The sequence below is a fragment of the Arvicola amphibius genome, chromosome 12 (genome assembly GCF_903992535.2).
Source record: "Arvicola amphibius chromosome 12, mArvAmp1.2, whole genome shotgun sequence".
NCBI classification, from domain to species: Eukaryota; Metazoa; Chordata; class Mammalia; order Rodentia; family Cricetidae; genus Arvicola; species Arvicola amphibius.
In genome coordinates, this window is record NC_052058.2 from 146,806,513 (window position 1) to 146,832,974 (window position 26,462).

At 45.0% G+C, this 26,462-nt stretch overlaps 1 protein-coding gene across 3 annotated transcripts in view; it reads right to left on the bottom strand.

The window, feature by feature from the left end:
• Positions 1–19,834: 19,834 nt before the first annotated feature.
• The window catches only part of Sv2b (synaptic vesicle glycoprotein 2B), a 161,018-nt gene continuing 154,390 nt past the window's right edge, over positions 19,835–26,462 (bottom strand). For all 3 annotated transcript variants that reach the window (XM_038313642.2, XM_038313641.2, XM_038313640.1), the window contains 2 exons: positions 25,444–25,603; positions 19,835–22,742 (listed from right to left, as the gene is read on the bottom strand). In XM_038313642.2, coding sequence (XP_038169570.1) covers positions 22,559–22,742; positions 25,444–25,603 — 344 coding nt within the window. In that variant the 3' untranslated portion in view covers positions 19,835–22,558. The remainder of the gene's footprint in view (positions 22,743–25,443; positions 25,604–26,462) is intronic.

Here is a 26,462-nt window from a genome sequence, read left to right on the forward strand (position 1 = left end):
CTAAAGCACAGCCCATAATTGAGGGAAGTCAAATATGGAAATCAAGAAGAATGAGAACCTGGAGGGAGGAACTGATGTAGGGGCCATGAAGAAAGTTACTTAGTTCCTCATGACTTGCTCAGTTTTCTTTCTTAGACAGTTCAGAACCAGGGGTGGCACTGTTCCCAATGGGCTGGGTCCTCCTACATCAATCACTAATCAAGAAAATTCCCCTTGCCGGGCGGTGGTGGCACACGCCTTTAATCCCAGCACTCGGGAGGCAGAGGCAGGCGGATCTCTGTGAGTTCGAGACCAGCCTGGTCTACAAGAGCTAGCTCCAGGACAGGCTCTAAAGCTGCAGAGAAACCCTGTCTCGAAAACCCAAAAAAAAAAAAAAAAAAAGAAAAAGAAAATTCCCCACAGATTTGCCTATAGACCAATCTTATAAACCAGTGGTTCTGAACCTTCTGAATGATGCTCCCCTTTAATACAGTTCCTCATGTTGTTGTGACCCCAAACCATAAAATTATTTTCATTGCTACTTCATAAATGTGATTTGTCTAATGTTATAGATCATAATATAAATATCTGTGTTTTCCAATGGCCTTAGGTGGCCTCTGGGAAAGGTCGAGACCCACAGGTTGAGAAATACTGTTATGGAAGTATTTTCTCAACTAATATTCTCTCTTCCCAGATGTTATAGTTATGTCAATGCCAAGTTGAAAAAAGAACTCTTTAAGCATGCCCTATTTTTACGAGATCAACTAAATACCCATGGAAACTATAACATTATATCATTGAAATGTTGTGATTGGCTGTTATCATCATCATGGACAACATCAATGGAAACAGTAAGTCAGAATTTAAGCCCAGACCCAGAATAAAACCCCAGGTCTTATTCTCACCTGAGCCATACTCCCACAGAATCTAAAGCTTTCGCATTCACACTTGAAACAAACTTTTCCTGGCAGTGTAGACTGGTCCTGAGTCCCAAGGCTAGAGAATGCAACTGGTGGATGCAAGTCATGCAACTGGGGGTGCTGGTTGATCTCTAGGAAGGGACGGGTCTGGGTCCCTCAGCCATGATAGCTTTAGAGTTGCTCATACGGAGTGGGCTGGGATCTGATGAATCTCAAAGGGAGGGGGAGAGGCCCACCTAGCGCACCCTTGATATGTGGGAAATTATGATCAAATAAAAAATATCGAACAAGTTCTTTGACATCCTTTCTCTTTTACTATGAAGACCCTCCCTCTGAACTAGACTAGTCCCTACCCTAAAAATAACAAGGCTATGAGACTAATACAAATTTTATTATAAATACTTAAAAATTGAATTCACTGAGATTAGATAGATTTTACAAAGTCATGTCTGCTATTAAACAGACAGAATCACTGCACCAAAGATCCTAGCAGGACGATGGTTGCAGTCCATCTAAGTGATGAAATAGCCTTATTTACTCTATATGTAAAAGCTAAGTAAATATTTGCTTAATTTTGAATAAACATGGAAAAGTATAGAGACATGGAAAAGTATAGAAGACACACTGCTGAACTATCATGTTACTCACATGCAACTGGATGGAACTGGATCCAGATTCTAGAAACCCAGCTTGGCCTAACCATGGCCATCCTGAGTTGTAACTGTGAAAACTGTTCATAGGTAACCTGTGTGATCATGGCTATGTCTATTTCTACAGGTCACAGTACTTTGTATTGTGTTCTTATATACAAGGACTGGGTGGTTTTTCCAAAACAGGGGCAGGAGCTCACCAGCATTTACTTTAGACATCTTTATATTGTCTCACTTGTCACTGTTGACAGAGGTTTCTGTCCCACCCGGCCCCACAGTGGTTCAGTCCCAAAGAAAAACACAGAGGCCTACATTAATTATAAACTGGTTGGCCTTTTAGCTCAGGCTTATTATTAATTAACTCTTACATCTTACATTAACCCATAATTATTGTCTATGTTAGCCACATGGATTGGTACCTTTAATTAGTGAAGCAATCTCACCTTGCTTCCTCTGTGACTGGGTGACAACTGCAGACTGAGCCTTTCCTCTTCCCAGAATTCTCCTGCTCTGGTTACCCCACCTATACTTCCTGCCTGACTACTGGCCAATCAGCATTTTATTAAGCCAATACAAGTAACAAATCTTTACAGGGTACAAGACCCTTGTCCCTCAGTATGCCACTGTTCTCTTACATCGCTGTTCAGCCACTATGTATCTGAATACTTCTCTGCTTTCTCTTTCTCTGCTTCCTTCTGAGTATCCCAAAATAACATGAACTCAGCAGTGTCCCATAATTGTCTGAAACCTTGCTCATCTTCATTCCTTTTTCTCTCAGATCTTCTTGCATAGTCTCTATTAATATATACTCTCTTTGGATCATTCTTTTTTTCTTCCATTTCAGATTGAGCCTCTGGCCCCTTTCTGTAAATGTTTTATTTGATTTATATACTGTCCAGTCCATTTGTTTCTGTTGTATAATCTATATTTTGTATTAATATTCTTTATTTGATCTACCATCGTTATCCTACCTCCCTTCACTTCCAAGAGATATTGTTGCCATAATTTGTGTGAACAGTCATATCATATCGCTAGTCTTCTGCTGTCGAAATATGACACCTAGGTCTGGAAAAAATTACTTGAAAAAGCACTTGCTTGCAAGCATAAGTACTTGAGATCAATGCCCACAACCCACATGAAAAGTAAGTAAATAAATAAGCCCAGTGGCATGCAATGTAATCTCATTATTATGGGAATAGAAACAGGTGGCTCCCTGGGGTTCAACAACAACAATAATAATAATAACAACAATAATAATAATTAATAATAATAATAATAGTAAATGGCCCCTATAAGCAACATCTGTAGATGCCCTATGACCTCAGCATACACACATCTGCCTGCACATACATGCTCAGGCAAGCACAGACACGTATCTACGGCATCTGATCTCTCTCACAAGCAGTTTTGCCAACTCTCTGACATCCAGCACATGGATAAATATTTTCCTGGGCTATTTTATTGGAGAGTGTATTTGTTTTCAGAAGTGAAAAGCATCTCTAAATGGTGCTAGTTTATAACACAAATGTGTCCCTTTAATTTAGCTGCCCATTTGGAAACGTGGCTTGTACCCAGCTTCTTGGAATCAAGCAGACAGTATTAATAAATCTAACAGACTACACGAAATGATTTACAGAAACAACATATAATTTTCTAGCCATTACTTTTATGGGAAAATAGCTTATCTAAACTGCCATGTAGGGAATGTTTCTTTATGTACCGTCTAATTTCCTTGCGGAAGCTAAATCTTTTCTATGGTGGATCATAACAGCTCTGGATACCAGTGTCCCTGAAAAGCTCGTGTTTGTTATTCTCTTATTTTTTGTTGTTCGGTTACTGCTGGATTTAACGTGAGTGTAATACCTGATGCTGTTCCCTAGAGAGGTTTAGGCTTGGATGTGACATAGTCACTGGTAGGGGTTCTCATAAGGCTTGCTTTCCTTCCCCTACCTCTCCTAGAAGTCCAGCTCTACTAGAAGACTCTAGTTAATTCCATCGTCTTCAATAGTCCCCCGAGGTAGAAATGTACTCAGACATAATCCAGCCAGATTCCTGATGTTCATGTTAAAGATTTGTTTTGACCCCAAGGGGGATCTCCAGTTCCAGTTGTGAGCAAACTGGCCAGCCAACAGCGTGAGCTATGCTATTATGAAGTCTGTGTGTCAACTGTCTCTCCCCTCAGCATTTAAGAAGGTCCTTGGGTTTGAACATCACACTTCAAATGACATCAGCTGCCTCGGGAAGAGATTAGGAGCATCTCCCTGCTTTGTGAACAGCTTTGCAAACTCTCTATGACATAGCTCTGGAGGTGAGGTGAGAATGTTGTCAGCTTTTCTCTGCTCTAGAATGGACGCTCAGTGAGAAGGGTACTAAAGATTGGGGTCTTTGTGGCTTGCCTACTGAAATGGACCCATGGCTTCCAGGCTGGAGCAAAGGGTGTATAGCAGGCTCCGATATCTTCAACCTGCCCTAGTCCACAGTGCAGGCTGAGCAGAAGGAAGCCTTTCACCGGAACTTGCCCTAATGACAAATGGACAGGAACAAGAAGAATGCTAGTTAGTGTTTGCTCCACCCTAAAGAAGTGTCTCCAGCTGTGAACAAAGAGACAGGGACTCCTAGGTTCTTGGCTGTAGCTCTCAGAAGCAGAGTGAATTTGGTCAGCACACATGCTGAAGAAGAGAGCTCTCTTCACAGGAAGAGAATCAGCAGACACACCCTTTTTCCTAGTCAACATCCATAAATCTCCTGAGTAACTCTATGTACTTCTTGTTGGCCATCAAGACCTCTTCCGTTGGCTTCCGGGAGTTTTTCTCCCTGGTAAGTGGATTCCTAGAGTTCCATGCTAGCACCGGAGGTTGATGTCCGGTCGCTAGCCTTGCATAAATAGTGTTTGCCATCCATGAATGTATAACCGTGATAAGTAAAAGAATGAGTTTTTTACTCCAGACTTGTTCATGTATAGGCGTAGAAACTGAGGCCCAAAGTCATTAGTTCAAGGCTACCCCACTAGACAGCAGAAGGCTTAGACTCATATTGTTTTTTGGTTTTTTTGTTTGTTTGTTTGGTTGGTTGGTTGGTTGGTTTTTCGAGACAGGGTTTCCCTGTAGTTTCTAGAGCCTGTCCTGGAACTAGCTCTTGTAGACCAGGCTGGTCTCGAACTCAGAGATCCGCCTGCCTCTGCCTCCCGAGTGCTGGGATTAAAGGCGTGCGCCACCACCACCTGGCCCTCTCATATTGGTTTTTAATTCAAGCATGTGTCCTCTTTTGTGCCTCACCCCTAATTGTCAGCTGCTACATCTGATTTCCGCAGGGGTCGTCACCCCCTTTGCTGGTTCCAAATCCTTTTCTGCTACTCACCACACATCCATTGCCCTGTGGTAGCTTGCCCTGGGGGTTCCCGTTAAGTTTCTGCCACCTCTGACTCTGGAGTACCATGGCAATTGAATGAGCCCAGTGATAGTCCCAGCCCACAGAAAACAATGTCAGTCCTCACTACATTCGACGGATGGAAAGGCACTAAAGTTAGTAAATGTCTGTCCCCAGGAAAATCTGTTACCTCCCTGACAGAAGGCAAATAAGATCATTATAAAGAGCGCCCATAGCACAGGGGATTTCTAGCAGGGTGGAAATGCCCCGTGGTTCTCTAATGATGGATATGTGTCACTGTGTATTAGTGAAAAGCCATCGACTGTCCAACACCAAGAGCCACGCGGATGCAAACTGCAGACTTGGGTTGACAACTGTGTGTCAGTGTAAGTTCACCAAAGTGCCACTCCAGGGGAGACTGTCTCTGTGGGTTACATGTGGGGAAATCGCTATAACTTCCTCTTAATTTTCCTAAAGTCGCTTCCCCACAAAACTAAGTCTTAAAACCAAAGAGTGTCTTCCTCAGAGCCCAAGAGAAATGCTTTAAATGTATTTTGGACTGGAATAGAAAAGCCAATTATAGGCCATGTTGAGATGAATGGCATTCCCGACGGTTATTTTTCCTCTTCCTGTGACCAAGTATCTGATAACTTAAGGAGGTGGGAATAATAGCTCATGTCTGGATGAGCTAGTCATGGGGCTTATTCATCTCTCCCAGAGCTGGACCAGAAACAGCTGGCATGTTCCCCTAAGGTCTAGCCACCAGTGTCCCACCTCCTCCGACAGGGCCCATCCTCATAAAGGTTTCATAACCTCACAAGACAGCACCCCCTGCTGGGGACTAATATCCAAACATGTGAGCCCATGGGGGAACATTTTACATGCAAAGCACAGTGCCTACCACAATAGCTAAAATACACAGAGGAGCAATACCAAGCTTTGGTGAGGACATAAATTAGCAGCCAGACCGCTGGTAAAATAACAATTGCTACAAAGTCCTCTGGAATCTTACTGGGCAGTGTCTGTTAAACTTTAATGTTGGCTAATTCTAAACTCCAGCAGTTCGACACTGAGCTATAGAGCCCTACCCAGAGACGCAGGCACACGTCCACTAGAAGAGTGTCCGTGGCAACGATACCGGAAAAGACTGAAAGCTGGAAATGACCCAACTCCTCTGCTCCACAGGAAGCTGCAGTAGTTTGCAGGATGCTTTTTTAGGGAGCATTCAGGATCTTCATCGTGGAGGGAAAGGAAACAGAATTGAGCAGGGAAAGGGATTGTTGGGCTAGCGTGCTGATTCTATAAGAAGTCTGGGGGAAGAGCCCAGGCTGTCCTGTTTCCAGTGTCGACAGATGTGGGTGTGCCTACCCCAACAGAGATGTGCAACCTTGGGCAATGCAGTTCTCAGCCAACAGAACAGAGGAATTCCTCCTTCGTTATGAAGAGAGGATCCAGATGAGACAAAACAACATAATGAGAAGACACAAGGAATGAATCGAGGCAAATGTACTCAAGGAAAAACAATACAGCCCGAAGAACAATGAAACCCGAGAACCAGACACACCGATGAGAATACAGAGCATAAGGAGAATTTCAAACACACAACCTTCACAGACAGCCACGGCAGAGCTGAGGAGCAGAGCGGCTCCCCTGGTCGGAGCGGACAGGACCCTAGAGAACGCTGCTGACAGAGTCTGGTGGCGTGAGTTCCTGGGTTGCATGGTAATGAAAAGTCAGGGAACTGCACAGGTGATGTGAACTTTCCTGAATGGGTGTTTCTCTCCAGTTAAACTCTTCTTAAGCAGAAAAATAAGAGGACTCAGTTAAGTTGGTAAAGAAGGAACAGTAGAGAAGGGAAGATGATGAATTAAAAAATAATAATAAGCCTCATAAGTAGTAAAATTTATAAATTATTTGGATTTTGAGGTATAGGGCCATAACTTCCAGTTATTTCTTTTCTCTCCTTTGCCAGGTTTCTCCTGTTCTAGGCTGGTGTTGAAAGAGAAAGAAGAAGATGAAATAAAATAATAAGAGTAGGCATGGTGGTCCTAAATCTATCAGAAACCTTGTGGCCTGAATGAGGCCCAAGTGGACCTGGAGGGGATACGGCAGGTTCAGCCTTCCAGAACGAGTAAGAGACAATGATAAAGGGAATCTTCCCTGTCCGCTCATCTGCCCTACTTCAACAAGGAGAGCTCCCACTGAAGGTATGACCTATTTCTGTGGCCCGGAGGCCCCCACTGTGCCCACTAAATGAACCACTGTAGAGCCCGTCCTGGCTTTCTTTTCAATAGTTCCATCCAGCCATGGTCCCTTTAATCTTACTCGACTAAAGATAACTCTGCTTTGTTGGACAAAATCGCATCTGGAGTACAGCATCTTCCCAGAGAATGGGCCCAGATGGAAGAGGTATTTAAGGAAATACAGTTTTCCAAATTGGGAATTTGTAACCCCTTCTGATTTCATGTCTCTGATTTGTCAAGCCCCTCCCCCTGTTGTGGCCTTTACGGGCTGTTCAAGTGCCAAGGGAGTTATGTGACGTAGTCATAGTAACCTTGAAAGTCTTTCTCTCTCTCTCTCTCTCTCTCTCTCTCTCTCTCTCTCTCTCTCTCTCTCTCTCTCTCTCTCACACACACACACACACACACACACACACACACACACACACACAGAGAGAGAGAGAGAGGCACAAGTTTCACCCACCAGCCACACCTCCAATAATGACTTTCATACTTCAAGTGAGCTTAAAATAACAGACACTAAAGTTGTATGAACCCCCCCCCCATGTTGTATTTCTGTCACTATATCTAATTAGTATTCACACCAAAGGCAGACACCATCCATAGGAGGCCAATTGTTTGCAGCTGAAGGCTTCCTTTGGGTTGAGAATGAGGAATTCATACAGCCTCCCTCTGTGCTGCAGCGGAAACTGGAAATTGAAGGTGGCCTCAAAGACGCGTGTGCTCCCCTGATTGTTTTCCCTTTCCTGGCAGTAATAACTATTCTTGGCGGATCACGTTGGCTTTCAAGGCAGGTAATTAGTGCTTTCAACACGGTAATTGAATTTCCTGGCTGCAAATACCTGCATTCTGTAATGGGGAGGGGCGCATTATTTGACCAGGAGCTGAATTTCAATGAGAAGAGATAAGAATCCCACAGAAGGTGCTCATTAGGCCACACCTGAGTTAGAGAGGAGAGAACCGAAGAGCTGGCTTGGGAGAAGCAAGCACGGCCAGATCCACATTCAGGGGCTAGAGACTGAACCAGACTGGAAATTCCTTGTCTGGAAATCCAAGAGGAAGGCCAGTGATATGGCTTAAAGGGAAAGACAGCTAAAGCCAAGCCTGACGACCTGAGTTCAATCCCCAAAGCCTGCATGGTGGGAAGAGAGAATGACTCCAGCAAGCTGTCTTCTGATGGTCACACACATACTCTGGCATGGGCATGCATACACACATGCACACACACACAAGTGTATGCATGTATACACACACTCATACATATACATTAAATATAAAATAATGTGGAAGACAAGAGGAGCTTGACCTGTAGAAGTGTAGAGACTTGAAAGTCCAAACCTGTGGTTTACAAAACATCACCTCTGAAGAGCAGAAAAGCTCCTGGTGAAGGTGTCCAGGAAGACCCCTGCTCCAGGCCCTTGCCACCCTCCGTAAAGAAAGCGCTGGTTACAACATGGGTCTGGTGTGCTCACTTATCTGCCTCTGCAATGGCACATTCAAGACACCCTCCAAGGACCTCTTCTCCTGCTTCCCACTACCCTTGAACACTCACACACACACACACACACACACACACACACACACTCACACCATGTGTACTCACCAGCCACTATTGCATGGCATGACCAAAGGACTGGCCAACCTAATGAATGCTTACATATAAAATGGAGGGCAGTTTAAGGCCTTAGGTGTGGGAGTGAGTAGACCACCAGGAACCAAAAGCCAGTGGAAACATGGCATCCTTTTTTTTACCTGTGTGTGTGTGTTCAAGGGTAGCGGGAAGCAAGAGGAGTTCACTGCAAGAAGGTTGTCAAGCCTGTTCAGCTGATGGCCATAGCATCCATAGAGGTTACCATCAACTAAGAGGATAGGAGATGCATTCCTGAATGGTCAGTCATTTGGTAGGGTATAGTAGTGAATGGGCTATCCATTTCTGACCCTGGGATGCAAGTCCCCCTCCAGCATCTTTCCAAGGCATTGTACTGTGATGGTTTTCGTGCACCTGCCTCTGGAATCACCTTCTGTCCCTCTGACCTGTTGGTAGGCATGGTGCTGCCCCAGGCCCCAAACTCTGGCTCACAGGCTGGACCTTTTCATTTCCCCTGTTGGAAGACTCGGGGTCTCCAAACACTTCCTCTCTGTAGTTGTGGAGTCTCTTGTGATGACCTGTTTCTTGCTTCCCTGGGAACCACCTGCTGCCCGCTTCTGACTTGGCCTTGTCCCAAGCTCTTGTCTTGTCTTCTGTCTCCTTCTGCCCTCTTGATCTCAGTCACTCTCCTTCTCTCTTCCCTTTAGCAACTTTCTTTTCGGCCTGGTTTCCTGAGGGGAAATCCTATATGCAGTGTAAATTAGATCGGAGAACTTGATGAAAATACATTATTGATTTCAGAAGCAAGCTTATGCAAATTGTTGGTAGTCTATTCTTCTTGCTGGAATTTCTTTGACAAAATTAGGAAGCAGAAGTTCTTTGGAACAAAGCTGATTTTTTTAAAAAAAATAAATAATATATAAGGACCAATGCATGAAGACCCGTGCTTCTGAACCATTGATTGCTGCCTCTATGAAACTTCAATGCCCAGAATTTCAGAGACAATGTTATACACTGAATTTTCTCCAGTTTCTCCACATCTCTTTTTCCGTGTGAGACGATTCGTTTTCCTCCAGCCACGTGGCATGTAACCTGTAACTACTCAGTGTATACACTTGTAGGTCTCCTATACCCTGGACCACATCCAGTCTTCTCCCGTGGTCCTTAGGGTTTTCTCCACACTGGTACTGCTAATGCAGGTGCCACTCAGCTTTGAATGGGGTTACACTATGCAGTGGAAAATACAATGACAGGCTGGTGAGACGGCTCAGCAGGCAAAAGTGCTTGACGCAGACAGGACAACTGAGTTCAGTCCCCGAAACATGTGAAGACAGAGTTGTCATCTGACCCCCATGCACATTCTGTGGCATATATATATACATATATATATATATATATATATATATCCACATTCAAACACATGCACACACACTCACAGAGAGAAAAAGAGACAGACAGAGAGAGAGAGAGAGAGAGAGAGAGAGAGAGAACACATTTAATGCACCTCACTTCAGCTAGTGGCTGACAAGGACCTACAGCTTACAGCCAATGCCCTACATAACAAGAATTTAATCATACCTCATACCTCCCGCCAGGAAAAGGTTGAAATTCAAATTTTAAAGGATGGTTATTACTGAATATATATCATTTTTGCCCCATCATGAACTGGAAGTGAAATGTAAGTCAAGCTAGCATCGGTTAGGAAGTATGTGTAGGATTTCAGGGTCTTTAAGAGCCACGTGGTACTCAGATTTAAACACACCTATCTAAAGATTCAAATGTAGCATCCACGTATGAGAAAGGACATGTAATATTTGTCTTTCTGGGTCTTGGTGGCCTTATTCAAAATGATTATTTCCAGATCCCCCCATTTACTTGCAAGTTCCATCATTTTGCTTTTCTTGGAAGCTAATAATATTCTATTGTGTAATGTACCACATTTTCCTTATCTGCTCATCTGTTGGTAGATATCAATCACATCTCCTATTTACATCTATTGTAAATAGAACAGCAATGAACATTGTATTTTTATTGCGAGATATGGAGCTCTTTGGGTATTATCCATGAGAATGGTATGGCTAGATCATAGATCTATTCCTGGGTTGGGGGAGGGGGCTTCCACGCCAATTTCTATGGGGCCCACACCAATGAACCGCCCCCACACACCACCAAAAAGCTTCTTTTTGCTGTAAATGGAAATTTATACAGAAACCCACAAATGACCAATAGAGAGAAAACAGGAGATGGCAGAATGCTCCGCTCTAAATGAGACGTCTATATCACATCCTTTCCCAGATAAGCTTATCACAGAGGAGAGGGTGGAAAGATGGCACGAGCCAGAAGCAGTGAACGTCTGCAGGAAAAACAATGTTGGGCAGACACAGCAGGGTCATTGCACACGTGAACACACAGTGGCTCTGGCTACATGGACAAGACCTGCACACAATCAAGCCAGTCAAAAATCCCAGCATGGACTGGAGAGAAACTCATGAGATCCCACCCCCTAGATGGGGAGCTGTTGACTGCTAGTGGCTTCTGGGAGAGGGAAAGTGAGTTGTCTTTGGGGATGCAGGCCCTGATAAGCTAGTCATGCTTCTGTAGAAGCCTCCACATCCATGCACACACAGACTCGGTGGATCTTTAAAAAACAATCACATCTGTGCGAGTGTAGAGGACAGGGGAGGAGAAGACAGGGGATGGGGCTATATTCTATACAAGTATGAAATTCTCAAACAATAAAAAAAATAATTTTGAAAGTCTCATAGTTATCCTGTCTGAGTTAGGGTTTCTATTACTGCAATAAAACACTGTGACCAAAAAGCAAGTTGGGGAGGAAAGGGTTTATTCCGTTTATGCTTTCCCATTACTGTCCATCGCTGAAGGACATCAGGACAGGAACTCAAACAGCCAGGAGTGGATGCAGAGGCCATAGAGGGCTGCTGCTTCCCATGGCTTGCTCAGCCTCCCTTTTTTATAGAGCCCAGGATCACCAGACCAGAGATGGCACCACCACCATGGGCTGGGCCCTCCCTCACTGATCACTCATTGAGAAAATGCCTTGCAGCTGGATCTCAGGGAGACATTTCCGCAACTGAGACTGCTTCCTCTCTGATGACTCTAGCTTGTGTCAAGTTGGCGCGCACACACACACACACACACACACAAAAAAAAAAAAAAAAAACCCAGAAGTTCATGGCCTGTGTTTCCCCATGCTCTTGTGCCAGCTCTGGTTCCTCTCATCAAAATGCACCCCCAAGCCGGGCGGTGGTGGCGCACGCCTTTAATCCTAGCACTCGGGAGGCAGAGGCAGGCGGATCTCTGTGAGTTCGAGACCAGCCTGGTCTACAAGAGCTAGTTCCAGGACAGGCTCCAAAGCCACAGAGAAACCCTGTCTCGAAAAACCAAAAAAAAAAAAAAAAATGCACCCCCGAGTCCTTTCCCACTCTCTCCATTGCTAAGACTACTGCCTCAGAATCTGCAACACACCTGTAGCCTCTTCTCTCATGAGTAAAGGATCCAGGGAGGCCCAGCAACTGATCTAAGGTTGTGTTATCTTCCCTGTCCTTCTTTGCCCATTTTTTGATCTCTGCTCTGAAAGCCAAAGAATCCTGTCACACAAGCTGCTGTCACAAAGGTAACACAAGAGGACTAGAATTAAGAAAATTTCCAAGTCCCCCACCCATCTTTCTGAAAACAGCGTGGCTTCTTCAGTACCCTGGTTCTTCCACTATACCCTAGGATACTTTCCTATGTGTTTGAGTCTATGGAGGATGGATGAAGCTTAAGTCTCAAGAAATGCATATTCAAGAGCTGACAAAGGGCTTAAGCAATATTCATGGGCCATCAGATGAGAATGAATCTCAGTAAAGCTCTCTCTCTCTCCCTCTCTCCTCTCTCTTCCCTCTCTCCTCTCTCTCCCCCTCTGTCTCTCCTCCCTCTCTCTCTCTCTCTCTCTCTCTCTCTCTCTCTCTCTCTCCTTCTCCCTCCTCCCTCTCTCTCTCCCCTTCTCCCTTTCCCTCCCCCCTCCCCCTCTCCCTCTCCCTCTCCCTCTCCTTCTCCCCCCTCTCTCTCTCCCTTTTTCTCTCTCTCCTTTCCCCCCATCCTCTCTACAACTTCCCTGTTTCAGCCACCATGTTGCTGGTATCTCAGTCAAGGTGTTCATTCAAAGCTGAGCTCAATTTTCTCTCTGATTTTCCTGTAAATTAACCCTGTACCCATGTTTCCTTCAACAAAACACAACTCACCTGCTGCTAACTTGCTCCCTCCACTGGCGAGCAGTAAGCAAAATAGAGCCTTGAGTCTGTCACCGTGCTACACAGCCAACATGGCATGTGCAGTTTCTGCCTGTGTTTCGGTTCACACGCGTTCCTAGGTAGGCACCGTTCTCGACCTCATGGTCACTTTCCAGCCCTTTCTGTTTGAACGCTTTCTGTGTTCAATATGAAGCAAATGAGATCAAGCAACCATCCCGAGACCTCAAAGCCTTTCTCTAGATTATACAAGCACACCCAAGGGACTCCGGGGCTCCCAGGAGGAGCTTCTGCTATGGGGGAAAAAATGCCCATTTCCGTGACCTGAGCGGGATCAGTGGTTCTATCTGGTTTTTAATACAGCTAATGTCAAGGGCACCTCCATGCGTGGAAGAGGCGAGATCTTCTTGTTTAAATACAGTATCCTCATGAATTTCCAGGCACACCCAGAGGTTTTCACTATAAGAAATGAAGCAAAGACAGGAATCAGCCAAGAGCTGGTATGTCTGGGTTGAAACTCAGCTGTCTACTAGGATGGTGCAGGGCATGTCCACACCAGTATTTAATAAATGCTTACTGATCTAGAATTCCTCCAGAGACAAAGAAACTCCCGTATTGCAGACTTAACATTATAATGAGTCTGAGGGAACTCCAAAGTCCTTCAAAAATGTCTTCTGGAATCACCTCTACATTCACATGCTTCCTAAACAACAGAATGGGAAATAAGCATTTCCCCAAAAGCTGTCTTCTTCCACGAGCTAGAGACTGGGGGACGTGGTAACCAAGCCTGGAAAAGCCGTCTTGCATATTCCAGGTAGCTACTGCCCTCTAGCGTTGGTATTGAAATAAAGCAGCATACATCCTCAGACCGGAGTTTTAATTAGCTGAGTGTTTCAGCAGACTTGGCAGGTAGCTTGGGGAACCCCGCCAGAAAGGTGACCTCAGTGGAGTTGACTCATCGTGCCTCTGGAGCGCCTACTCATCTCATTCACACTGTGTTTCCGTACTTCCATACCAGTTAGCAAAGAGCCAGGTCCCTCCTCTGGATGCCCCAGTTCTCGCCACTACCTAGCAATTAAGCTTTAAAGCTCTAGGAAACAGGGGCTGGAGATGACTCAGAGGTTAAAAGTCCTGCTTTGCTACTTCCAGAAGACCCACCACCTGCATGGCGCCTAACAACCACCTATAATAACTCCTTCTCCAGGGAATCCAGCACCCTCTTCTGGCCTCTGTGGGCACTGGGCATGCATGTGGTGCACAGACAAGCATAAAACCGATACACATAAGATAAAAATACATACAACTAAAAAAAAAAAAAAACTTCTAAAAATCCCAGCCAATAGGGACTCCAAAGACACCCAACCAGGTCTGCAGCTTCCCTACTGTGTAACCTGTGTCAGGGCTGAACCAACCCAGGGATTGAATATCTTCAGGCCTCAGCATTCATGCAGCGTCTCCCCATCATTTAGGGTCATTCACTATGGCTATACAAACAAGCCACAGGTGTATGAAGAGGCAAGTCCTTTTCTGCCACGGTCTTGCGTCAGCGCGACATTTAAGATGGCTACCAATTTAGAAAACAGCAGCCAGGAGGCCCGGAAACAGTGCTGACTGACAGCCAGTCTCCACGCAGGCCTCTCTCGGAGATCAGTGGGTTGCTACACTGTTTGAGCAGCCAGGTGGTGGTAAGGGCACTGGTATCTGTATATGCAATGTCTTTTGACTGTATCCGTCACCCACGCCCCCTATAACTCCCCCCCCCAAACCCCAGTATCCCACTCCCAACTTCACCTCATCCAGTTCCCCTAATAACCCACTAAGCTGAACTAGCTCTACTCTTACCCCTGTGGGCATGGGTGTAAGACCATCTTCTAGAACGTGGGCAACACCCATGGAGCCACAGCCCAGGGGAAAGCTGACTCCCCCTCTCACAGCATCCATCAACTGAATTTGTTTTAATGATAGGGGATTTTATTGAAAATAGGATTTTTCATACTAGGGATTGAAGCCAGGGCTTTGTGAACACCAGAGGCAAGAGCTTTTCCCAAGTTGTGCCCCAATCCTTGACCCCAATTATTAGGAACTCTTCGGTCTTTGGTACCATAGGACTGGCAAAAGCAAAGCTGGTCCTAAAGGTGTTTCACAGAAAGATGGCAGGCTTCCCAGGAAACATATCAGTCCCTGTTTGGTGTGGGTGAGTACATGTCATCATCGGGCATCAGGAGTGTCGCAAATGCCTACTTTGGGTGGGTCACGAGAGAAGAGAAAAGGAGATGGGTGGAGGTGGAATCGAGAGGAACATAGAAGACCTGCTATCATAAAGCCCAAGGAAGCAACTCGGGGAAGGGAAGGAATGGGCCTAGAAAAGGCGGTATGAGACCGAAACACACGAGAACAAAGTACAGGACTCATGCATGAAGATTCCATGAGGAAACCCATTACTTTGTGTGCTGACCTTAAATGGTAATTTTTTTAAAATCCTCCCCAAGTGTTTTCTTTTCCTGCAAACTATCCTTCGCCTTTCACTAGACAGAGTACTAGAGACTCCCGAGTACCTGAAGCTACCGCCGCTGGTAACGTCGTTCCTAGGCACCACGGCGCCAGAAGCCTCTTGCTGCCGCAGACAACCTCCTCCGTGGTTCACATCTAAAACGCTAGAGGCAACGTCTTGCCTACTAAAAGCCCTAGGATAGGCACCTGTGCAGCAGTTACTGGCAAAACCACTTTGCAGACATCCCGAGACCAGGAACAGTCACGGCTATGGTTCAGATGAGGTTTGTCCCCAGTCAGACTCATGTTGGAGCCTAGTTCCCAATACACGGGTTCTGAAGGTTGGCAGGACCTTGGGGAGTGGTAGGTAGCGGGAGGAAATGACAGGATCACAATTCACCGTCGGGAAGGGATGAATGTCCGTCTCTCGGAGTGGGTTAGATCTGAATTAGTCCCAAAGACAGCGCGTTATTGTAAGAGTGAGCCTGGCCCTTTCTTTCCCTGCCATCTTTCTTCCTCTCCCACCGTGAACCTCTCTCTCTCATCACACCTTGTCAACGGCCGTGGTGTGACAATAGCCAAGGAGTCCCTGACAGACACTGGCACCGTTGCTACTTAAACTTCCCAACCACCAAAATCATGACCCGTATTAACCTATTCATCGTGCATTGCCCACCACAAGCACTCTGTTGTAGAAACACGCGGCGGATGGAGACAGCCATCCAAACATACTTCGTCCTCTCTCCGACACCGGCTCTTTCTGAGCACCATCTCCCACCAAAGAATAAAACCTGTTAGGTCTTCAGATTTTCTCACTAGCGCCTAAAACTTTCCCAATTTAGAACGTGACTTTGGAATTGGGAAAAGACAAAAGACCACCAGCATGTATTGCTGAGATCTATAAGCCATCAAACTCTGAGTGTTTCCTCATACCTTAACCTATTTAACCCACCAAGAACAACACAGAAGGGCACTTCTAGTCTCCAGGATCGGTCTGTGCCATATTTTCAAGTAGAAAAATAACCTTAAATAGTTCCACTCTTGAAATCTAAAGTGTACTTATCACTCACGTTGCTGTTTGACCTATTTGAAATGAAGCACCCTTTGCAAATTTGCATACTCTATCTGATAAATATTTCAAATTGTAAAGTATCTTTCCATGCTTTGGTCTTATATAAAAATAAACCAAAACTGACTAATTCATGGCATGTAAATTAGGGGAAAAAATAGTGTCTGTGTGTGTGTCTGGTATGTGGGTGTGTTTTGTGGGGGCATTTTTCCTATTTTTTTTATGGCATAAGGACCTACATTGCACTTTGCCAAAATATAATTTTAAGATGTTGGGCTTCCTTTCAAATCGTCTACTAATCTCCCAGGATACGCATACATGTGTTCAGAGTTACCTACACAGCATGCTTTCTCTGGCTCACCAGTCACAGCTAAGCAACCTACTATCCCAAATCCTCCAAAAATCACGAGCTACAATAACATCCCATCTCCGCTATGCAATGTGAAAAACACGGGTTGGCCTTTAAAGGGAGCCTTCTTGAGACCGTTGGGACCAGGCCAGCAAGCACATCCGCATTCTTTCTAACGAAAGCTCCCTCCTTGCCAGCATTCTAGAGACCAGTAGAATTTGGTTGGCGATGCTTCGGGAGAAGGACTTGAACCAGCGAGACTCACTTCCAATCCGTTCATCAATTGCTTCAGCGTTTTCCTCCTCGTCCCTCAACAGTTCCTTCCTGATAGAATGTCCTTGGAAAGCCACTTTTTATTTATCTGCCTTTAACACTGACACAAATGCCATATATTTATGGTGTGCAGTGCACTTTGATACATAAATCTGAGCTGCATGAAGATAACTATATAGGTAATTATGGTCCTCGGAGATGGGGTTGCCTGGTAACTCTGTGCCCGCCCAGTTGTGCATGTGTGGCACACACTCTGATGCTTGCACAACTTCGGGGTGGCTCAACACTCATTTCTCAGCACACGACCTGCTTCCCTGGTTAAACACAGGCTTAAGTATGCATTGTCGGGAGGCTAACTCGAGCTAGTAAACTCTACATAGTCATCTCCCCCCCCCCCCCGCCCCCTTTGGATGTAATAAAATGCTCTTTTGTAGGCCTTTTGTTCCGACTCTGCTGAAACCATCACAAGTGCTAATTTAAAGAAAACTGAACTACCGAGCACGCATATCGTAAGCGAAGGTCAGGGCTGTCATTTCTGATTGGCTTGCTCTCCAAAGTGACAGTGGCTGTGATTCAGTAGGTGTTTCTCCGTGAGTGAAATTATGAAATGTGGTAGCCACGTTAACTTCAGGAGAGGATATCTCAGTGTGTCTTTGTGCCCTCTTTAAAGTTTGTTAAACCTATGGTACCAAAGGAAAGATGGCAGCTGGGAAGCTAAATGTCTATTTAAAGTGAGGTGACCATGAGTACCCCCTATTCCTGAACTGAACCTTACATAGGTTATGGGATGGGTCTCCTAAATAAATTCCCCACCCAACCCATAACTTGCAAACAAATTTTATTCTTCCCTTTCACATTTGTGCATAGCTCGAGGCTATGTTTCATTCTATATATTAACCTTTGAGGAAGCCCCCCCCCCTTGCTGTACAAAAGCCATGCATATAAATTCTTCACCATGCCTCTGCAAATTAAACAGAATGTGCTTTAAGCTTGGTTGAATTCAAAGGTGCTTTGTGAATGACTTGCTAATGGCTCTGGGCTATGTCCAAAGATGACAGAGCTACCCACACAGTAGCACAGCATTTTAACTTGGGGAAAATCCTCCTAGGATCTGGTACCTGACATAGCACAAGGGCAAGGGAGCTGTTCTGTAAAAACTGTGTGTCCCGTGAGGTCTGTGTGGAGGAAGGTGCCCAAACCTGCCTCATCTCTAATGGGAAAAGCTTTCCATCTTTGCCAAGAGTGTCACCACGCAAGGTCAGCTGATGGTCAGCAGGTCATAGTCTACCTCAGTCTGTCATGATCACCAGGTAGGGAAAAGCTTTTAGGATCAAGCTGTCACTATGGAGCCCCGGGGAGTCCATACAACAAAGGCATATTTGTCTGCCAAAACCTATAAACACAGCCACCGCAACAGACCACGTGGAAATAGTCGAGGCAAACACCAGCAATCCCAGATGAAAGCCATCCCCAGAGTCTAGGAAGAGGCAGAGCTAGACCACTGGACATGGCCCGGAGGCCAAGGCCTAGGGGAAAACCACAACAGTCTTCAGGCATGAAAATGTTACCACTGTCATCACTGAGTCCCTGATGTCTGCCCCTAGTCAATACCTTTGAAATGTTGAAAAGGTATTATTGCTTCTTATGGACTCACACGAGATTCTGGTTGGGCTGATACTTAGGGAAAAAAAAAGAACTCTGACATCCCACCCCCAACCCAGAAATCAAAGTACTTAGCTAAGGACAGGGTGTCTGCGTTTCTCCAAACACAGTTTGGAGACTAATGCCACCCACGTGACGTGAGAGTTTAAAGTGCCAATTCTCAGCCTCTTTCCCCATACTACATCAGAGTCTCTGCGGATGGGGCCAAGCAGTATGTTCAGATTTGTGTTCGTGTATGTGAGTGTGCACATGATATGAGTGTAGAGGCCAGAGACCCTCCCTGGTGTCGTTCTTCAAACACTGTTCACCTTTTCCTTGATGTCTCTTATTGGTCTGGGGTCTCCCCAAAGAGACGAGGCTGACTGTCAATCAATACCACGGATCCTCCTCTCTCCACCTCGCAAGTATTGAAATTATTACCAAGTCACCATGCACAGCTTATTTGGGTCCTAGGGATTGAACTCAGGGCCTGATTCTTGCTAAGCAAGCACTTTGCTGGCTGAGATATTGCACCAGTCCCAAGTCCAGGTGATTCTGATGAACAAGAAATTTAAGAAGAATGATTCACTGGTCTGTTTTTTTTTTTTTTGTACCAAGGACTTCACTTTTAAGAAATGATGGTCATGCACCCCGTAAATATATTTCCCAGCATGACCTGCAGCAAAGGAGATCAGTGGTGTTCATGTGGAAGTAACTGGGAGGGACCTCCAGGAGAGCAGGTTTGAAAGAGCCTGGTTCAATTGGGAGAGTTGGTCCAGAAAAAGAGACAGCATCCTAATAGGCCTTTTGCCACAGGTGGCTGGGTCACATCGGCCAACCTCTCAAAGTCCCCATATGAAAAATTAAGAAAGGTAAAAGAGAGGATTCGGTCGCCTTAGGAATACAGAAGAGACCTGAGTGCTCGAAAATGGTCTCTAGCCTTAGAGATTCTTAGAGTTCTTAGAGATTCACTTAACAGTTATTTTTATTGTTTCTGCCGTAAGCCAATAGCCAGGGAACCCAGATAATGGAGTTATTTATTACATGATCTCAAGCTGTTGTGCTACAAATTTCAGAAACAGGACACCTCTTTCACCAATTAGTTTTAATAAAACGAAAGATCAAAACTCAGCATCAGGAGATAACACGACCCAGTTGAAAGTAATGACTCCCAAACTGACCATTATAAAGTGTATCATGAACTGTGAACAGTCTTGTTCAATGAGGGGATGGCCCTTCCCTTTCACCCTCTAAGGATGCCATGAGGAGTCTCTCAGGGCAAAACGAGAGATGGATGGCTAGGAGTGTTGTGCATTATCCCCCGGCGACCTGCCACAGAGACTATTTTTAAAGACACATTCATCTCACCGGGAATGACAGCAGTTATGAGGTGGCCAGGTACCACGGCCAGATAATCCTTCATGAGAGGGGCTGCAGACCATGGCTGCATCCTTCATACGGCCCAAGTGATGGATTGGGAACTGCCCTTGGTTGGTTAGGTAGATGGTTTAAGGATCCATAAACACAATGTAGGAGACAGAGCTTAGAAACTAAGCAGAGTTAACCCACAAAGGGCTGCAGCCACCCCTGCACTCAAAAGGCAATCAGATTGAAGTTTACAAGATCCATCCGGCTGGAAAGGTAGACTCTGCCTTGGACATTTCTTAAGTGGCAGCTGCTCACTGGGTTGTATTATCCCATTAAAGAGAGCTGCTATGAGGGATGCGTAATCACAGATTTACACAATTCTCTCACGGTCCTAGCCAATGCATTCCATATCATGAGAAAATGAGGAAGGGTATTGGAGCTATATTACAGAAAGTCTCTCGCTATCAACAGAGTGTTGTGTTAGTTAATGTCTATAAAACACCAGGAGAAGCATTGATACATTCTGTATATTTATATATATTTATATTTGGGGGAATCAGGGCATCACATCAGAGCTGATGTGGCATCTTCCTTCCCTATACAGAAAGTAGTGGGGATGTCAAGAGGCGGGGACCAGAGAAGCAGAGTAAACATGTTAGCCAGACTTGGAGATGGGAAGGAAGATCTCAAAAAAACCAATTCACTTTCCCCTTGCTGATTTATACTCAAGGATTTACAGAAAGATGGCTTAAACTATCATGGGAACTAAGCATTCCCACCAAACTGAGAAAATATCCAATGTAGCCATTAGTCTCATTTAGATTTGGAGAGGTGTCTAATAGGCAAAGTTTAGCAGGTATGCTGCAAATAAAGAGAGCAAACTAGTTCTTACAGACTGATGCTCTCCTGGCCCAGGCAAGCGCAGATCTAGTGACAGGAACACCTAGCTCCCTGTCTCTACCATTTCTAGATTGTCTGGACAAAAAGAAAATTGCTCTTTCGGCATCGAGGGAAGCCCTCAGATGATAGCTGACACCGACCAGAGCGGTTTGCCCTGGCTTCCTCTCCCCACCTACTTCCACATTCACGGTACGAACTGGATCTCAGGAAAGATCCCTTAGAACGCTGAAGAAATGAATGTATGTAACACCCGTCACTTCCTAATTTCCACGTTAACGGCCTGTTTCAGAAGTCCTCAACCAGGACATGGAGCGCAAATTTCTCGTAGGGCCTGAACATCATAATAAACGTGCCTCGTGCTTTCCCGCTAAATCAAACAGGAAGAATTCACACTTTTGAAAAAACTTCTTCCCAACCTTAGTCCGTTACCTGTGTTATTTTAGTCTCTATACAGAGAGCGCCCGCAGCCAGAAAACACTTTCCGTGTTGCTTCTGGGTGAACAGCAGTCAGAGGGCCCTTGGATTTGAGTTTCACAAGTGATTGACATAGGAGAGAAATGGAATTGCCCCACTAAACTGAAAAGTCCCAAGGTGGAGAAAACTGCCCATGGCTTGCTTGGTGCATTCTCTTGACAGCAAGCTAGACGGCTGTATTGAAATTGTGCTCAGTGTCATTCAGTTGCACCTAGTGTCCTGGGACCTTGAACGTCAAGTCCTCCCCAATATGGCTGAAATGCTGGCAACATGATCAGCTACCATTTGTCAAAATAAAACCTCAAAACTGTTATATACAAACTGAGTTTACAGAATACCTATCCTTAAGTGTCTCTGACTCAAGGAAAATCATAATAAATATCATTCTTAGTGTGTCACCTCTTCATCGTGCAAAGTTGAGGACGCTTGGGTAGAAAAGTCACTCTATACAGAATTTGCTTCAGTATTTGGTTTTCCGATATCAGAATATCTTCAGTACTACTGTGCCAATTTTTAGATGGAAAATATGTTAGATTATACTTCAAATGCAAATGTAAATCCTGTTCTCCTCACCCAGTATTCATGTGATGACTCCGACTCCCAACCAAGGCAACCTGCCAGATCACAGGGCTCCCAGGAGCTACGTGAAGGAGCCCAAAATGATTCTTGTCCTCAACTTCAGTCTGAAATGCAAATAATTCCTTGCACCTCATTTAGAGAAACATATACTCCTTGCTCACTGTATTCATTTACTGGAGGGTCCTCCCCCTCCCTGCCTTGGATGGAGAGCTCTGGGATCCCAAGGGTGACTCAGGGCACCCCTAGTCAATCACCTGAGTTAGGCATGTATTGACAACTGAAGTGAGTCCTAAACTAGGGATCACAAAGTCCATTTCTCCTCCTGCGCTGTCCATGATGTACATGGATGGGGAGAAGCGGGAGGCGTGGCTGTGCTCGGGTGTCCTGGAGAAGATCTTCCCATCCTTCTCCCAGGGGGTTGTTCACATCAGGACCTGCTCTCGGGTCTCCGGCAGTCGGAGAGCGATCAGGCCACCTCCAACCAGAGAAGCAGCAGCCAGAAGGATGGGGACCACTTTGGTTATCCCAACAAAGGAAGCAAAGATAGTGTTTCCCAGGATGGCGCCAAATTTGCACAATCCATTGAGGATGCCAAATGCTGTGGCCCTGCAAAAGAAGAACACAGGAAAGAATTCTGAGGTTCTGGACCTCACAGAACGAGCCGCACTAGGTTCTGACCCTGTCATAAGAGGAGGGGTGTGGCAGTGAGTTTTTTACCTAGATATAAAAACAATATTTTTATTTTAGCCAACATTGGAAATACTGAATAATATAAAGACTAATAACCACTATTAACATTTTGGAGTATTTGCCATCAAGTTTCTTTATCTTCCCAAGCCTATCTCTTAGTAAAATAGCTAAGAGTAGTACTTGCTTACAGAAACATATCACGAAATCAAGCCGCATGCAAAATAAAGTGAGTGCAGCTACTTCACAACACTATCCTGACAAAGACTGCTAGCTTGCTCTGCAAAAGCAGCTCTCCAAGTGTAAGACTACATTTCCCAGAACTCTTTGCAGCTGGCTATGTGGGCGTGGCTTAGTTTAGGCCAATGAGACAAAAGTGCAAGAGGCCGCTACCTACGGAGAAATTTCCTGAAGGTTTTGAGTGGGCTTTTGCTCTCCCTTCCTTTATTTCTTTTTCCCTTTTTGTCTTACTTTCTGCAACAGAGATGGTCAGTGGTGGAGTATAGACGAAGGATAGTAATAACATAGGCGCCTAAGCCATCTTCTCAAGTGCTAATAAAGAGCACATGCAGAGCCTAATCCCCCACGCTGTTTGGAATTTCTGTCCTTCGTGACAGAATCCCGTACCCAGATCGTGTCAATGATAACCAACAGGAACCACACAGCCTGTCCTGATCCTGGCTGTATAATACAGCAGGGGTTATCCAACCTGTGGGTCACGACCCCTCTTGGGCTTTAACTACCCTTTCACGGGGATCCCCCCTAATACCATCAGAAAACACAGATATTTATATTACAATTCACAACAGTAGTAAAATCACAGTTATGAAGTTAGCAACGAAAATAATGCTATGGTTGGGGGTCCCGACAACATGAGGAACTGTATTAAAGGGTCGCTGCATTAGGAAGGTTGAGAACCACTTGTCTACAGAGACGGTATTCTTAAGATGGGTATTTCCTGGCTGAAGTGAAATGGTTTTTTTTTTTTTTTTTTTAATCAAAAGTTTAAGAACGTTAGCATAGCTTTATAGTTACAGATCTTGTTCTATTGCTATCTATACCTGAACAACATGGTGTTTGGTCGGAAGCGTCACCTCAGCTCCCTGGCACCCCTTTATACAAAAAGTCTGGAAGATTTAGCTGGGAACTTCACCCCAGCTCCTGGCATAAGATCCCTCCCCTGGGAGTTGCCTCAGTACAAACTCCACCTCCAAGAAAACCTGCCAAACAGTAACCCCCCCGCCCCCCCCCCCGGGAAGGTCAAGACCACTTCCACAAACTATAAAACTGCCCCCCAGAGAATAAACACGTGGTCTCAGGGTTCCCTGTGGTCCCCCCTTTTCCTTCTTTTCCTCTCCATGTTTTCCGGGGGCCACCCGGAAGTATGGCATCCATTAAACCTAGGCATCTTTTAATTCCGTCTGATTGGGATTATTTGCGTCGGCAGAGAGCTTTGTTGGCAAAGAAAATACTTAACACATGGTGGCTTATAAGCCCCAGTCCCAGTCCTGGCCCTTCTGTGTTTGCTTTAATGTTATTCTATTTTCGGATGCATGCTTTCCTCAATAAAATTTAAAAGGATTTTTCTAAGTTTGCAGGGAAGAAAAAGACTGAATTTTTAATTATAACTTGGAAAAATTAAATGAGACTTGACATTTTTCTAAGATTAAACTGTCTTATCCATAATGAAGCATGTCTTAATTTCTATTTTATGTCTCTTTTTATGTTGTAGTAAAAGCTTATGGTTTTATTCATGAATGTTTCAGGTTGGTTTTTAGATATTTTATAACTTCTATTATCAGATATATTTTGATAGCATTTTAAACTTTTTTTTGATACAGTTAAACACGTTCTAAGGGTTTTTTTCCTGGTCACCTATGATTTCTAAGTGTATCTTTATTTCACCCTCCTAAATTTGCTACCTCTAAAGCCACACCCCATTCAATAATGGCCACTGCCCTGTCCCTTACTGTTCGTAAAACTTAGCATTCTTTGGCTCTGGGAAGAGGCTTCAAATATGGTATGAGGTTCCAACCACAGCCATCCAAACCCCGGATGCTCTGTCATCGACTTTAGGAATGTAACAAAATACTTTTCAGAATTCCATTTACCCATCCTCCGTACCATGCCCATTCCTTAGGAGCAGTTCTCTGCCATACTTAAAACTCGAGATCCCTTTCATGAAGAGAAACACCTACTGAATAATGGCCTTGACCCTCTGCTTTCAAACCGTAAACCCTGGCAGTCCTGGACCGCTCTGCCTCCGCTCTCCTCCTCCTCGTGTGCCCCCACCCCATGCTGCTCCAAATCTTCATCTTTTCTCCTCAGTTCCCATTGGCAGGTCTGGGCTCAGCTGCCACGAGGACTTCATTATACACAAGGCTTTATCTTACCCCTCTCCTCGGACACTTCACGCTTGTCCTTTGGTTCCTGTCCCTCACCCTAGCCTGCCCAGGTCCAGACCTCTGTCACCATCTTAGAAAGAAAATCCCCAGGATACGTTTGGAACGTGGACTCCACGGAGACCAATACTACGTGTGTTGCGAGATCCGGTGGGAAGTAGGTTTCTGACCAAAGAAACACCCACAAGTCCTAGAGCAAAATCCGGGGAAGAACCGACCTCTGGTTGGTGGGATACAACTCCACCGTGATAACATCCAGAGCATTCCACGCCGCGATGCTGGTCCCACAGAATAGGCATTGCCAGCCAATCATCGCAGACTCGCTGTTGCCAAAAAACAGGAAGAAGCAGCAGACAGCAGAGATGAGCATGGAGCCACCTGTGGAGACAAGACAAGGGTCCAAAGAAACGTGAAGCCCGTGCCCCGGAGTCTGTTCCCCCAGAGGATTTGCCCATCTTCCATCCTCACTGGCTCAGCTGAAGTAACTTGTTACTTGAGTTATTAGGTCCATCTTCAACTTGGAAAGAGCACAAATAAGAAGAACAAACTCATACATATTTTAAATACAATTATATATACTTGGAAAAGTGAATGTTGACATATGCACATGGAAAGAGTAGATATACATTTATATACACCTCAAAATTGAAGATATTAAAATTTAGATTATTTTAAAGATATGTAAAATAAAAAATTAAGAACCCATGCTCATGTAGCTTACATTCCAATGTAAACACATCTGTAGGTGAGCTACCAAGGGAAAATTCCAGAAGGGCTGTTCTACTACGATTACAACCTGTTCTGGATTTTAAATGACTCCCCCAAAAGCACATGTGTTGCCTGAAGGGCTAGCCACAAAGCCGCAAAATTCAGATGTGGGGCCTCTGACATCATGGGTGGATTAATCATTTATGGGCTATGGATTCATAGCTTATTAGAGTCTGAAGGAAGAGCTTTTTTAATGAAAGTAGGCTCTCTCTCTGCTCCCAGGCCACCGTGAGGTGAGCAGCTTGCACAGCCTCATCTCCTTGCCATGGTGATTCACCTGAACACAAACCCTAAAACAAGGGAGGCAAAGGACCTTGGACCGATATCTCTGAAGTCAGGAGTCAAAACTATGTCTTCCTTCTAAGTGGAAAGTCTAAGGTGTTCTATCACGGCAACAGGAACACGACTCAGACACTCCCAACTCCATCCCAGAGATCTCCCTGCCCTCACAGTCCTACTGCAACCCTCT